Source organism: Muscardinus avellanarius (genome assembly GCF_963383645.1).
Source record: "Muscardinus avellanarius genome assembly, chromosome: 8".
NCBI classification, from domain to species: Eukaryota; Metazoa; Chordata; class Mammalia; order Rodentia; family Gliridae; genus Muscardinus; species Muscardinus avellanarius.
This window is the reverse complement of record NC_137794.1, coordinates 63,520,313-63,534,298: the sequence shown is the minus strand read 5'-3', so window position 1 is coordinate 63,534,298 and position 13,986 is coordinate 63,520,313. Positions and strand designations below refer to the sequence as shown.

Below are 13,986 nucleotides of genomic sequence, written 5' to 3'. Positions count from 1 at the left end.
CTACCTCCGGGCTACACTCCCAGACCTATTTTTACATTTTTTAAAATTTGGAAACAGTGGCTCCTAAGCCAGTATGCGTGGCTGGCTTCGAACCTGCACGATCCTCCTATCTCTGCCTCCCAAGCGTGGGGATTACAAGCATGCGCCACCATGCCCAGCCTCTAATTTATTGTTTTATGTGGAAGCAGGGTCTTGCTAAGTTGCTGAGGCCCTCACTAAGTTGCTGAGGCTGGCTTCGAACCTGCAATCCTCCCATCTTGGCCTTCTAAGTACTAGGATTATAGTAATTTGCACTGCCATCCCTGCTTAAACCCCTCCCTTAAACAGAGTTTAAAGCTCTTCTAAAGGGTCCTCTAAGACTTTTTCCACCTATAAAGGTTGTATATTTAATTTTTCTGCCAAAGTAAAACTTGGCTTGAATGCTCATGTGTCAGATAAGCAGCAGGCCACTTCACCCCAAAACAACCCCTGAGCCATGCAAAGCCTCCGCCTTACACGGTCCACAGAGGAAGCCCAGGCCAAGCCTAGTTGTGCTCCACACTCTCCCATGGTATTTTGAAAGAGCAACTCTCCCTGCCTCTCGGTGCTGGTGAAAGGGACATGGTCTCTCTCTGTCCTGGACCCCCACACAAGTAACAGTGTGCCTTGCTTAACTAGTCAAGAGAGCAAAGCCGGGCGTGGTGGCGCACGCTTGTAATCCCAGCATTCGGGAGGCTGAGGCCAGAGGATCGCAGTTCGCGGACAGCCTCAGCTACTTAGTGAGGCCCTCCACAACTTAGTGAGACCCTGTTTCAAAATAAAGAATAAAAATAGGGCAGGGGTAGAGCTTGGAGGTCAAATGCCCCTGGGTTCCATCCCCAGACCTGGAGAGAGAGAGAGAGAGAGAGAGAGAGAGAGAGAGAGAGAGAGAGAGAATATGCTACAGGCCTGAGCTCTCCTTTGAGTTTACTCCACTGTGACCACTGGCCACACCTAGGAATGGGAGTTGTTTCTGGAGAGCATAACCTAGAATCCCCAATTTACTCAAAGGAATTGTGTGTGTGTGAGGAGTCTCCTGGCCTTTCCTTCTAGCAGACTTTTCCTCCAGAGAAGGCCTTTGGGATAAGAAGGTAACTCAGTGTCCTCCTTGAGTTAACCTCCTTCCTGATGTTGAGCTGTGCATAGGAGGGACCGTGGTGAGGTCAACCTGGTGGAATCACAAAGGTTTGATTTCACTTTAATCTCAGAGAGATAATTGTTCCATTCACGTGGATTCCTCTAATCCCAAGGGCAACTCAAGTGACCCTCTACAGAACAAAGAAGTGGAGCTTCTCTCTAGAAAACATATAGCAATGGCACCCTCATACCTGCTCTTCCACGACAGCCCAGCTGAGCTTGTTTACTTTCTGCCATGGAACTTAGAGCTAGAGCCTAAAGGCTTTGCTAGAGAGCACTGCGGTGACTGTCCTGTGACTTAGGCAGACGCCTCCTCTCTACTGACCATCAGCCAGCAGGCCCAGCGGGTTCCACCTCACACTGAGTTACCTGACTTAGGAGACCACGCCTCCGAGGATTTATGAACAGCCTCTGTTCCTTGATCATGGCAATCGTTTCATTAGCTCCGATTGTTGGACCAATTTTAATTCCCTTTACCCTTTCTGCTCAGAAGCATGCATGATGGATGGTCCCTGATGGATGATCCCCACCCAGATACCACAAGCCCCTCTCACCTACCTTCCATCTCTCCTGCATCGCTGCCTCCTCACAGAATATCCACAGCTATCTACTGATCATGTAATATATGCCAGGCCCTGCTCTAGCTGCTTTATGTATCCACTCTCCAATCTTTAAAACAATTCCAAGGGTTAAAGTTAATTTCTCCAGCTTTACTACAAACTGAGGCTCAGAGAGTTTAAATCGGGTTTAAAATCTACTCTTGCTACTGTTCATGCTGAAACTACTAGCATCCAGCAGCACAGTGTTCAAGGAATTCTGTGTTATCTCAAAATCACTCAGTTCTGTGGTGCTAAGCATCTAGATGCTGACTCCCTCCTACCTCTGCCTTCTGAAAGGTGTCTGTATGAATACTGCCTACATCATTGTGCTTGGGCCAACTGAGGTTTCAGATGTAGAGATGAAGATGGGAAAACACAAGATAAATGGTTAGATCAGGAACAACCGGGGGCCAGTCCTAAAGAGACAGACCGGTTCTGGAACACTGAACAGAAGTAGGGAAGAAATCAAATGTGGAGTTTTTTATTTTTATGTTTCTCTTTGTTAGCGTTATCATCGATGGATACCCTGTGACTACATATCAAATTAATCTCTTGGAAACCAGATCGATTATTCCCATGATCATCTTTGAGTTGGATGTGCCTTCCAAGGAGATTTTCAGAAGACTGTTCCTAGAAAAAAAAAATGAACAAACGTAATGTACATGATCAAAACAATGATCAAGAAAAGAATTTTAATCATGGGGGGAGTGTTTTAACACCTTTTCCCATTGCTTCTCTGTTTCTCTGTTAGTTTGCCCTATCCATTGCACAATAGCACACAGATTATAGCTGTGAAGAATGCAAAGTACCGCAAAAATATTGGTGAGATTAGGCAATACTACCAAGAACAGCATCAGAACTGGTATGTGATTGACGGATTCCACAGTAAATGGTGGGTATGGAATGAAGTCAGTAAGAACATTCAGATGGTGAATAAATACATGCAGACATACCTGGAAAGAATAAATGAAGGTAAGAAAATATCTTTAGAAGTAAAAATAAAACCAATATAAAGCTTAAACATGCCCTACCCGTGTTATGTAATTCATTGTTTGTCTTGACAATCTTGATTTTTATTTTATTTTATTTTATGGTACTGGGGGGTGGAACCCAGGGGCTTTTCTACCTCCAGGTTATACTCCCAGCCCTGTTTTATATTTTATTTGGAAACAGGGTCTCACTAAGTAGCTGAGGCTGGCTTTGAACCTGTGCAATCCTCCCCTCTCAGCCTCCCAAGCACAGGGATTACAAGCATGCACCACCACGCCCGGCTTGGACATTATTTTAATACATATATACTACTATTTATGGTGCTATGGTCTGAATGCATGTGCCTCACCCAAAAAATTATTTATTTAAAGTCTCCAATACAATAGTATTAAGACATAGGGTCTTTCAGCAGGTGAATGGAGGATGGCAGCCAATAAGCCAATGGCTTTAAATGCCTGTTTTGTTGGAGAGCAACAATTGCTTAAAGGAATGCCAAATAATAAAAATCGCATTATTTTGTACACACACACACACACACACACACACACACACACACACCTCGTTTAAAGCAGAAGTGTGAGCCCAGCGTTCGGGAGGCTGAGACCAGAGGATCATGGTTCACAGACAGCCCCAGCTACTTAGTGAGACCCTCCACAACTTAGACCCTGTTCAAAATAAAGAATAAAAAATAGGGCAGGACATGTAGCTCAGAGGTAGAATGCCCTGGGTTCCATCCCCAGATCCACACACAAAAATAAATAAATAAATAAATAAATAAATAAATAAATAATAAATAAAAACAGAAGTGTGGAGAGATAACATGATAGGATAATCTGGGGTCCAGGTGATGAAGTACTCTGATATTAAGAATGATATCCCACCTTCCAAAATGGTCAGAAATAATTCTGAAAAGAGGATGGTTGGGAGGCCTTACCCCAGATTATTCCATCACGTTATCTCTCCACACTTCTGCTTTTATTTTTATTTATTTGTGTGTGTTTGTGTGGATCTGGGGATGGAACCCAGGGCATTCTACCTCTGAGCTACACCTCCAGCCCTATTTTTTATTCTTTATTTTGAAACAGGGTCTCACTAAGTTGTGGAGGGCCTCACTAAGTAGCTGAGGCTGTCTGTGAACCATGATCCTCTGGTCTCAGCCTCCCGAATGCTGGGCTCACACTTTCCCATAGAAATTTTTTAAATATGCAGCAAATTTATATATGTTTATATACACATACATAAGTTTACATATACATGCCATATACACACATATACCCTTTCTTACACACATATACAAAATACATATTATTATTCATAACGTGTAGTTTACAAAGCTAAGAACTAACATGACTAAAACATTCATCAATAGATAAGTGATTATTGAAACTATATGTGTATCCTACAGTGGGATACTATGCAATAATTCAAAAATTAGGTAAAGTATATAATTAATATGGAAAGCTAACAATGATCATAACTGATAAAAGCAAGTGGCATAACACAGTATATGCAAAAATATGCATATATGCAAATGTATAAGAGAAAGACTGAAAAGGATATAAACCCAACATTGATTACCTCTCAGGAGGATTTTTGGGTTGAGATAAAGGAGATCTGAATATTAACTTTTTATCCTATTGCTTGGGATTTTTAAATGTGTGTTATTTATATAGTGCTGTGTAATTTAAATTATTTTAATTTTTAAAGTCATTCTATTTCCTATGAATATGTAATAATAGTTTGTATGTTAATACTAGGAAAAGCTGCCCAGATCAACAAGTTATGCATCACACCTCAAGAGCTGATTTCTCGCCTGGGAGAATTTGGACAGTTCTGCCCTGTCAGCCTGGCAGAAACACATGAATTATTTGACTGCTCTGACACTGACTCCTTGGAATTTGCAGCAGAGTTCAGGGGCCACTATTATAAAATGAGTTCTCGGGAAAAACTAAATGTAAGTTTGTTCCTAACTCCAAATGTTTACTAAAGGAAAGAAAACACATTATCTTGGAATTCGTCAAATAGCAAGGGATAGGCACACCTGGGAGCACCCAGAAACTTGGGATCAGGAACCCCATTATTGGAATCTGTGGCTCTGGATCAGGGAAGAACTCAGAGGTCAGCCTTGAGGCTAAACCCCAGGACACACTTTGAGACACAGTAGAAGTCCTTGGGCAGTGAGGGCTTTTGGCCTTGGCTAGCCTATCAGGTAGAGAGAGCTGATGTTGAATCTCACCAGTAGGGGGTGCCGAGTATCCAGGGCTCAGCCCACTGGCAGGCATCTTGGAGATTGAGCACTAAGGACTGCTTTTGTAGACTCTGGGCTAGTAGAAGTGAAGCAAGAGCTGGTACGTGTCTCCTGTGCTTTAACTTTCGTTGTTGTTGTTGTTCGCAGTACTGAGGATTGCCCCAGGGCTTCATGCATGCTAGGCAAGCACAACCCCACCCTCTAAAAAGACTTTTCTAACACTGGAATTCTTTGAATATTTTGTGCAGTTGTCCTTCACTATCCAAGGGGGACTGGTCCCGGGACACTCCCTCAAGAGGATACCAAAATCCATGGATGCTCAAGTACCTTACATAAAACAGTGTAGTATTTCCATGTAACTTCCACAATCCTCCTATACACTTTAAATCACCTCTAGATTACTTATAATACCTGATACACTATGAATGATGTGCACATAGTTTGTTATGCTGTATTGTTTAGAGAATAATGGGCAGAGAAAAGTGTGTACGTGTTCAGAGCAAAACCAATGTTTATTTCTGTTTAATGGAACAGAGATACATTTCTGTTCTGCTATTATAATGCTTATAATTTGATTACATAAAATGGTTGGTTAGTAGAAGACAATAATGAAAACCAACCAGATGTCTCATCTTCATTCTTCATTTCCTCTGAATTAGAATTTTTAAAGTTTCTGTTTTAAGGAGATATTTCTTTCTTTCTGCTTATTTAATAGTAATTGCATAATTTTAAAACCAGAAGTAGCTTTAGAGGTCACACATCTGGCCCACCCCCTCCACTTTATAGAGTGATAGCTGACACCGAGAAGCTAACTCCCTGTTCAAAACTAACTAGTTAGTTACTCAGCTAATTATACACACAGCAGACAGGAAGGCAGGCTGGCAGGTGAGTGTACTCTCCAGTGCTGGTCACACCATAGGAGCTCAACACACATTTTTGTAGGAATGAATGAATGAGACTAGAAGAGACAGGCCACTTGAGTGGATTACCATAAGGAACTTTTTTTTTTTTTTTTTTTTTTTTTTTTTTGCAGTACTAGGGATGAAACCCAAGGGCATTCTACCTCTGAGCTACGCGCTCCCCCCCAGCCCTATTTTTTATTCTTTATTTTGAAACAGGGTCTCACCGAATTGCCAAGAGCCTCACTAAGTAGCTGAGGCTGGCCATGAAGTGCGATCATTCTGTCTCAGCCTCCCAAATGCTGGGATTACAAGTGTGTACCACCACACCCAGCTTTAAGGAATTTCTTACCAGAGAAATGATAGCATGGGAAGCAGTTCTCAGGTGATCTGAAAGACAGAGCATGGCCACCAAAAGTGGGGAAAGGAACAGAGGAACCTCCACGGTGTCATTGCTGTTTTAAATGATCTTGCTCCTGTAACCCTTTTTTTAACAGAAATTTTTGGAGAACCCAGAATTGTATGTGCCTCCCTTAGCACCTTACCCACTCCCATCTGATGACATGATCCCCAAAAGGCTGACACTGTCAGAGCTGAAGAGTCGGTTCCCTAAGTGTGCTGAGCTCCAGGGCTATTGTCCAGTGACCTATATGGATGGAAAACAAAGGCAAGTTCTCAAGTCCTCGCCCCGGTGTGTACACAGAACGATGCCCCTCCTGGAATGAGTGCCTCATGTAACAATCTTAAATTTTTTTTCATCAGCTGGGCTTGGTGGCACACACCTGTAATCCCAGTACTTATGAGGCTGAGATAGGAGGAGTATTACAGGTTGAAAACCAGTCTCGGCAGCTTAGTGAGACTCAGAAACCTAGGGAGACCCTGTTTCAAAACAAAAAAATAAGAAAGACTAGCAGCAAGCTCAGAGGTAGAATGCCCCTGGGTTCAGTCCCCAGCACAAAAACAAACAAACAAAAAAAAACAATAAAAAGGGCACTACTATTTAATTGTAAAAATGTTCTGTTTCTTCTTTGAACTCCATAGGTAGAAAAGGAAAAGATTTTGACATTCTGTTTACACAGTACTGCATGTTAATTGTACATACAGTGTTTTGTTTTTGTTTTGTTTTTGGCCTTTCAGATATGAAGCCCTAGTACCTGGTAACATTGAGTATGCTATAGAATATCGTGATCGCATATATATTTGTGAGAGTAAAGAAAAACTGCAGAAATTTTTGAGGTGAGGCCATTCACTAAGTCACAAATATGTATTGAATATCTTCTATGTTCCAGGCACCATGCTGGGAGTTGGGGAGTGGTAACCAAGGACTGGTCCTTGCTGTCCCAAAGCCTAAGGCTCAGGGTAAAATAGACTTCAAGTACCTGGTAACAACAGAATGTGATGGGCCTTAGTTCTGTGGCTGAATTGTCTGAATGAGGCCTGGGAATGGCAGGTAAAAGGACAGAGAGATAGTTCCAAGAGGGACCTGCAACCACCCTGGTCCTGGGGACTATGCAACTGCAAAAAATTCAGCATGGCTGGATATGACTGGGAAGGAGCAGAGGTGAGGCTGTGTGGGGAAAGGCAGGGCCAGGGTGTGGAAGGTCAAATAAAATCACCATACAGCCATTGAACTTGACCCTCAGGACAATACAAATGCACTGCCTGGTTTTAAACTAGGTCAGTGTTAGAGTCAAATTTTCTCTTGAGTGATACCACTGCGGGGTATGGAGGATAGGTTGGAGGTGGGAATACCTCTTAGAAGGCTGCTAGTGTGATCCTGTCCAAATACTATGCAATAGCGTACAGCTGGCTTGGGGCCATACCCTGAGAAGACTGAAAAAGAGCCTCAGAGAGGTGAAAGGAGAGCTGGGGGAGAGGGAGGGGGAGGGTCAGAGAAGGCCTCCTGGAGGGCCAACAACCAGCCCAATAAGCTTAAGTGCTGCTAAGAGGTCGGGCCAGACACAGGCTGGAATGCCCATAAGGCTGAGGCTGAGGCTGAGGCTGGGGCGGGTTGCTGATCTTGGTAAGAATGGCTGAGTAGAGTGAGAAGAGTTAGAGGAAGCGAAGAGAGGTGAGGGGGATGAAGACGGTGCCTGTAGTCCAGAGACTACATGCCCAGATGCTTCAACAGCCTGGAGGAGGCAGGATGGTGGCCAGGACTGCTGGAAATCAGGCCCCACAGCTCCGGGTGAGGGGACAGCAGCTGCCCAGATAGTTCTGGTTTTCACAAGACGTTCAAGACTAAATTTCTTTAAAGCTTCTGATTTTTAAATATTTGTGACTGATTCAAGTTTTTAAAATGAAATATGTGAATGAAATCACATCTGTGGCTAGAACATGTGCAGTAGCTTGCAATCTCTACTGAGGCCCACTGTTCCAAGAGGTTTAGCTGTAACAAGAGGGGTGTTAGATGCTGGAAAGGATAAAGGATTGAAGGCACGAGGTGGATTTTCTTTTTGTCTTTTTCTTTAATGGAGAAATCATGAGCCTATTTAAATGCAGCTGCATTGGAAGGATTCAATAAAGAAGGAAAGCTGGGCGTAGCGGCACATGCCTGTAATCCCAATACTTGGGAAGCTGAAACAGGAGAATCAAATGAAATTTAGCAAGGCCCTCAGCAACTTAGTGAGACCTGTAACATTGACATTGAGCTGGGGAGTCACGAAGGAGGTAAATACCAGCTGAGTTATCAAGAAAGCTGCTTTAATCAAACCCAGCCCCTTCAGACGATGTCTATGGACCATGGGAGAAGGATCCCATGAGCCACACGGTCCACAGAGTCTCGCAGCAGAGTGGAAGTACTGCTGTTTAAAGCGGGGGAAGGTGTTTGGGGGGCTAGCAGTGTGGGAATGCCGATTATCTCGTGACATCCAGAGTCTCACCATGCCTGGAGTCTGCCTCACGATGCCTGGATTTTCACGATATCTCCACTTCTGGCTTCTGGAGTTCTGCCTCCTGTCCCCACTGTGGGGTCCCGTGGGGGAAAGGGAGGGACCCAACCTATCATCCCGGCCTTTTGGTAATATTGGGCGATGACCAAGTCCATAGCGACTTCCTACTGACAGGGGGCATCATAGGAGCCCCTTGGCCAGGAGAGATCCAGTTCTTTGGAAGTGGGCAGGTGGCAGTATGGCTTCAATGGGAGTCGGAGGTAACCCTGGACAGCTTGTAACATGTTCAAATAAACTTTAACAGATGAGGAGCTATTAAAAGAAAAGGCAAATCGTTGAGATTGGGTCCCGGGAAAAGAGGGAGCCCATCAGCTACTGGACCTTGCCCGGAAGGGAAGGAGCCTAGCAGCTACCCTTCCAGATATGGGATAGATTGTCACTATCATGTCTTTAGATTTTTGCTTAACCTGGTCAAAGTTTAGACATTTTCCTCAGTTAGACCAGATTTATTAAATATAATAGCAGCATTTTCCTTGAGAGAGACATACACCACCCTTTTCAGCAGTTTTCTTCATTAGACCAGATTCATTAATGTAATAGCAGTATTTTCCCTGAGACATACTCCACTCTCTTCGGCATTGAGTAGGTATGGGTCAGTCAGGTCAAATGTAAAACATGCTATTAGGTCAGGAGTATCAGTAACAGATTTTGAGAGTTTAATACTTATGACTGTCTGGCATCTGGAGAGGGAGAGCACCGTACTATATAAACAAGTGGTCCTGCTGAAATAAAGCATTAAAGAGAATTATGCCAAGAAAAGCTTAGTGGGCCACAACACTGTACAAGAGAATTTGTCATGAGGCCGTTGTAACAAAGCCCTTTATTAGCCAAGTAAGGTGATGCCAGTTGGGGTCCCATGATAGGTTGGGTCCCTCCCTTACCCCACGGGACCCCGCAGCAGGGACAGGAGGCAGAACCCTGGAAGCCAGAGCAGAGATGCCACAAGACTTCAGGCATCACGAGGCAGACTCCAGGCATTGTGAGACTCTGGATGTCTCGAGAGAATCAGCATTCCCACAGTGCTATCCCCACCCCCAAACCCCACCCTGCTTTAAACATCAGTACTTCCGCTCCACCAAGCAACTCTGTGGACCGCATGGCTCACTGGTTCCTTCCCCCATAGTCCATAGACATTGGCCGAAGGGGCAGAGTTTGATTAAAGCAGCTTTTTTGATAACTCAGCTGGCGTTTATCTCCTTTGTGACTCCCCAGCTCAGTTTCAACATTACAAGGCCCTGTTTCAAATTAAAAAATAAAACAGGCTAGAAGTGTTGCTAGGAGGTAGAATGCCCCCTGAATTCAATCCCCAGTACCAAAAAGGAAGAGGAGGAGGAGGAAGAGGAGGAGGAGGAGGAGGAGGAGGAAGAGGAGGAAGAGGGGAAAGTGGAGGAGGAGGAGGAGGAGGAAGAGGAGCCACCACCATAGCACCAAAGATGTGAGAGCAGAGAAACTGCTGTCATGAGACATGTGGAGATAGGGTGCTCCATGGTGGCACCTCTGCTGAGGAGGAGGACCTCTTGTGTGCTCTCCTTGTAAAGGGAGCTGGTGGAAGAGTGCCATCCTGATGGCTTCCAGTCTGGGCATAGCATGGCCTCTGCCTGGGAGGTGGAAGAGGGTACTTAAGAGAATTAATTTGAGGAGATAAAGTTTTAGAGTTGCTGTAAAAAAAAAAAAATAAGAAAATGGAGATTAGGTGAGCAGGGCTGGGGTCCCAAGTGAAAAGGGTGGACTTTCCATTTGTGTAGTGTTCTCTAAAGGAGAAAATAACAAGCAGTGAGCTTTATATTTAATTGTCTCATGTATATTTGCACTCCTAAATACACAGAATGAGTATATTTATGAGCAACCATCTAATGAGCTTTATGTCCTCAGGTTGCCATGGAGATACTGGGATCAGACACTTCCACACAAACTACCCCCGTTAAAGGAACCGATAAACCTTACGAGTCTCCCTTTGCCTGGATATCTGGAACAGGTTTTATTGCGTGATTTTCTTTGATACACATTTGAAAATAAAATGGTCTTTTCCTTTTTTTTTTTTTACCATAACTTTCATTTGGTAATGCTGAAGGTCAAGGCAGAATTTTCTGATTTTAAACTGCAAATCCTCTCTTAACCCACTTTATGGGTGCTTGTTAAAATAAAATGTATAAGAAGCCCCTACTTCCATAGCTAATTCCTAAGTATCTGCAAAAGTGAAGAGAGAGTAGATCGCCATAAAATCATTTACATTTGACTTGGATCTATATTTTGAATTCTATCTTTAATTTCAGTGTCTGTAAAAATTTCACAAACTGAAATGTGCAGCTTCAGCAGCCAAGAGATTCATTCGCTGCTCAAAAGAATTGAGGTGCAATCCCAGGACAAGTGAACCACAAGGCCCCGTATTTTGCCCCAAATTCAAATGAAACCATTTATTCAAGTCATATACTTTTTTATCCAAATATAACTCTATTTAAAATAATAAGACTTTTCAGTAGTAAACTATTATTTTAAAGCTACTTTATGGAAAATCTACAAAATAAGTTATTAGGGCATAATTCCTTTGTCATAATTTCTTAACCACTGGTCTTTTCAACTTGCCTAGAAATTTAGTCTTCAGTCTGATTGAATACCAGGTAAAGTTCACTCAGAGAGGAATACAGAGACCAAATTTTATAGAGATGGCTTCTTACCTTCTTCTGCATTCCAGAATCTCCACTGCACCACTAAGTTGTGGTCTTCAGAGTTCCCTGCCAGGTGGCAAGGATCCTCACAGTGAGAGGCGGTCTGGCCAGTTCTGAGAATGGAAGCAGAGATGAGCCAAGACAATTCAAACCCAGTGTTCCCTTATTTCTTTTTTGACTTTTGTTATAGAAAACGTCAAACATATAGAAATAGAGTGAGTTATGTAATGAAGCCCATACATGTACCTATCCATCACTCAGCTGGCATTTAAACCCAAAAAATTAAATTGGGGAGAACGTGCTAGGGGCTGGACCCAAGGGCATTCTACCCCCAAGTTACACCCCCAGTTCTTTTTATTTTTTGTTTTAAAACAGTATCTCCCTAGGTTGCTGAGAGTCTTGCTAAGTTGCAGAGACTGGCTTTAAACCTGTGATCCTCCTGTCTCAGCCTCCAAAGTACTGGGATTCCAGGTGTGTACCACCATGCCTGGCTCATTTAAACCAATTTGCATTTCATCTTTCTTTCTTTTTCTCTTTCTTTCTTTCATTCTTTCTTTTCTGGGTTTTATTTTTTTTCAGGTCTGGGGATGGAACCCATGGGCATTCTACCTCTGAGCTACACCCCCTGCCCTATTTTTTTTTATTATTCTTTTAGACAGGGTCTCACTAAGTTGCAGAGGGCCTCACTAAGTAGCTGAGGCCATTCGCAAACCGTGATCCTCCAGTCTCAGCCTCCCAAATGCTGGGATTATAAGCGTGTGCCACCACGCCCGGCTTCATTTTTCTTAATCAAATGTATTTTGTGCTTATTTCCCGTTGGCTAAGTGGTCATCTAACCATCTTTTTTTAGTTTCTCCTTTCTCTTTCTTTTCTTTCTTTTCTCTTTTGTGCTACTGATACTGGGAATTGAACCCAGGGGCATTCTATGTCTGAGCTACACTGCCCAGTTCTGTTTTTTTTTTTTTTTGTTTGTTTGTTTTTTTTTTTTTAATTCTTTGAAACAGAGTCTCACTAGTTTGTGGAGAGCCTGGCTAAGTCACTGGGGCTGGTGTCAAATCTGTGATCCTCCTGTCTCCGGCTCCCAAGTACTAGGATTACAGACATATTCCACCACCCTGACTATCTAACCATCTTCATAAGACCCAGGGAGGATCCTTGAGGCAAGAAATAGTCCTCTTTATCTTTCTGCACTAAAAAACTAAAAGCAAATATAACATGATTTCAATTATTGCCTACCTGCAGGGCACCGCATCTTCTCTAATTAAAGCAATGAATGCAGCAGGATGCCTTAAGCCCAAATTCCCCTTCTTAAGTATAAGGAGATCTGCATTACTATATATAGCATTTCATCTAAAAGGTATGTCTTTTTTAATGATACACTAGTTGGAACAAATTTATCATTAATTGTAGTATTTGGGATCAATAAGATTGTTTAACTGGGTTGTTTGCTTGTTGATGTGTGCATGTATGTGTTGGTGGCTAATACAGAATTGGCCGATTCTAATATGAACATCAAAGTTGAAATGCTAGCTTTAAAAGCAGAGACTAGAACTAACATAGTCAGCTCTAATGGCATGTAATCCATACTGTTGAGAACTGTGGATACAGGCAATTATGATCTAAAATAAAATAAACTTCCAGTCTGATCTGGGATATGGGTGTCTCCTCCACTGTAGTTGTGTACCTCAAAGCACACACCCAGCTGTCTTTCTCTTTCTTTTAATTAATGCATTGACCTGTCAGAAATCATTCACAGTTCTGTGGATTTTTCTACAGCATTTAATCCCAAAGGTTCTGAATATACAAGAAAAAAGTATAAGAAGAAGATGGAGCAGTTTATAGAGAGATGTGAACTCATAACTTACCTGGGAGCCAAGATGACTAGAAGATACAAGGAGCCTCAGTTCAGAGCCATTGACTTTGATCACAAATTACAGGCTTTTCTCTCTCTCAGAAATATAGACCCAGTTAATGGGTAATTTGCTTGGGCTACTGTGACCTGAATCCCAAAGGTTATCTCCAAGTGTTAGAATGAAACTGAGAGAAGCAGATGGAAAAACCCACCCTCACTGCAGTACATTTCCCTCGCAAGTGATGTTCTATGATGGCAAGTCTTTCTATGGACTCAAAAGTCTACCACCAAGGATAAGGACTCTTCTGTAAGCATAAGTTTTAATGTAAGTTTAAAGCGTATTGCTCTTTCCCTTAACTTTGATGCTTTAGCAATAGAAACATTCTATTTAGAATTCCACTTAGGATATTGAAATAATTTATAAAATTTATTATTTATTTTCATTTTATTATTTGTAGTAGGAAAATCAGACTCTGTTAAAGAAAATTACTCATTAAATGTTAGCTTGAAAGAAGCATTAACATTGGTTTAAATAAAACAAATGTTTATAAACTTTGTGAAGGTAAGACATTATCATTTTCCCAACAAAATAAATGGATTTTGCAGTAACTGACTGCCTCTTTTCT

At 42.5% G+C, this 13,986-nt stretch overlaps 1 protein-coding gene across 1 annotated transcript in view; it reads left to right on the top strand.

Moving 5' to 3' along the window:
- Positions 1-13,487, top strand: part of AK9 (adenylate kinase 9) — a gene marked incomplete at both ends in the record, with an annotated part of 127,265 nt that extends 113,778 nt beyond the window's left edge. The window contains 8 exons of the mRNA XM_080700098.1: positions 2,261-2,407; positions 2,506-2,726; positions 4,502-4,698; positions 6,389-6,558; positions 7,029-7,127; positions 10,715-10,817; positions 12,751-12,865; positions 13,285-13,487. Of these exons, the coding sequence (XP_080556224.1) occupies positions 2,261-2,407; positions 2,506-2,726; positions 4,502-4,698; positions 6,389-6,558; positions 7,029-7,127; positions 10,715-10,817; positions 12,751-12,865; positions 13,285-13,487 (1,255 nt within the window). The remainder of the gene's footprint in view (positions 1-2,260; positions 2,408-2,505; positions 2,727-4,501; positions 4,699-6,388; positions 6,559-7,028; positions 7,128-10,714; positions 10,818-12,750; positions 12,866-13,284) is intronic.
- Between the last annotated feature and the right edge of the window lie 499 nt (positions 13,488-13,986).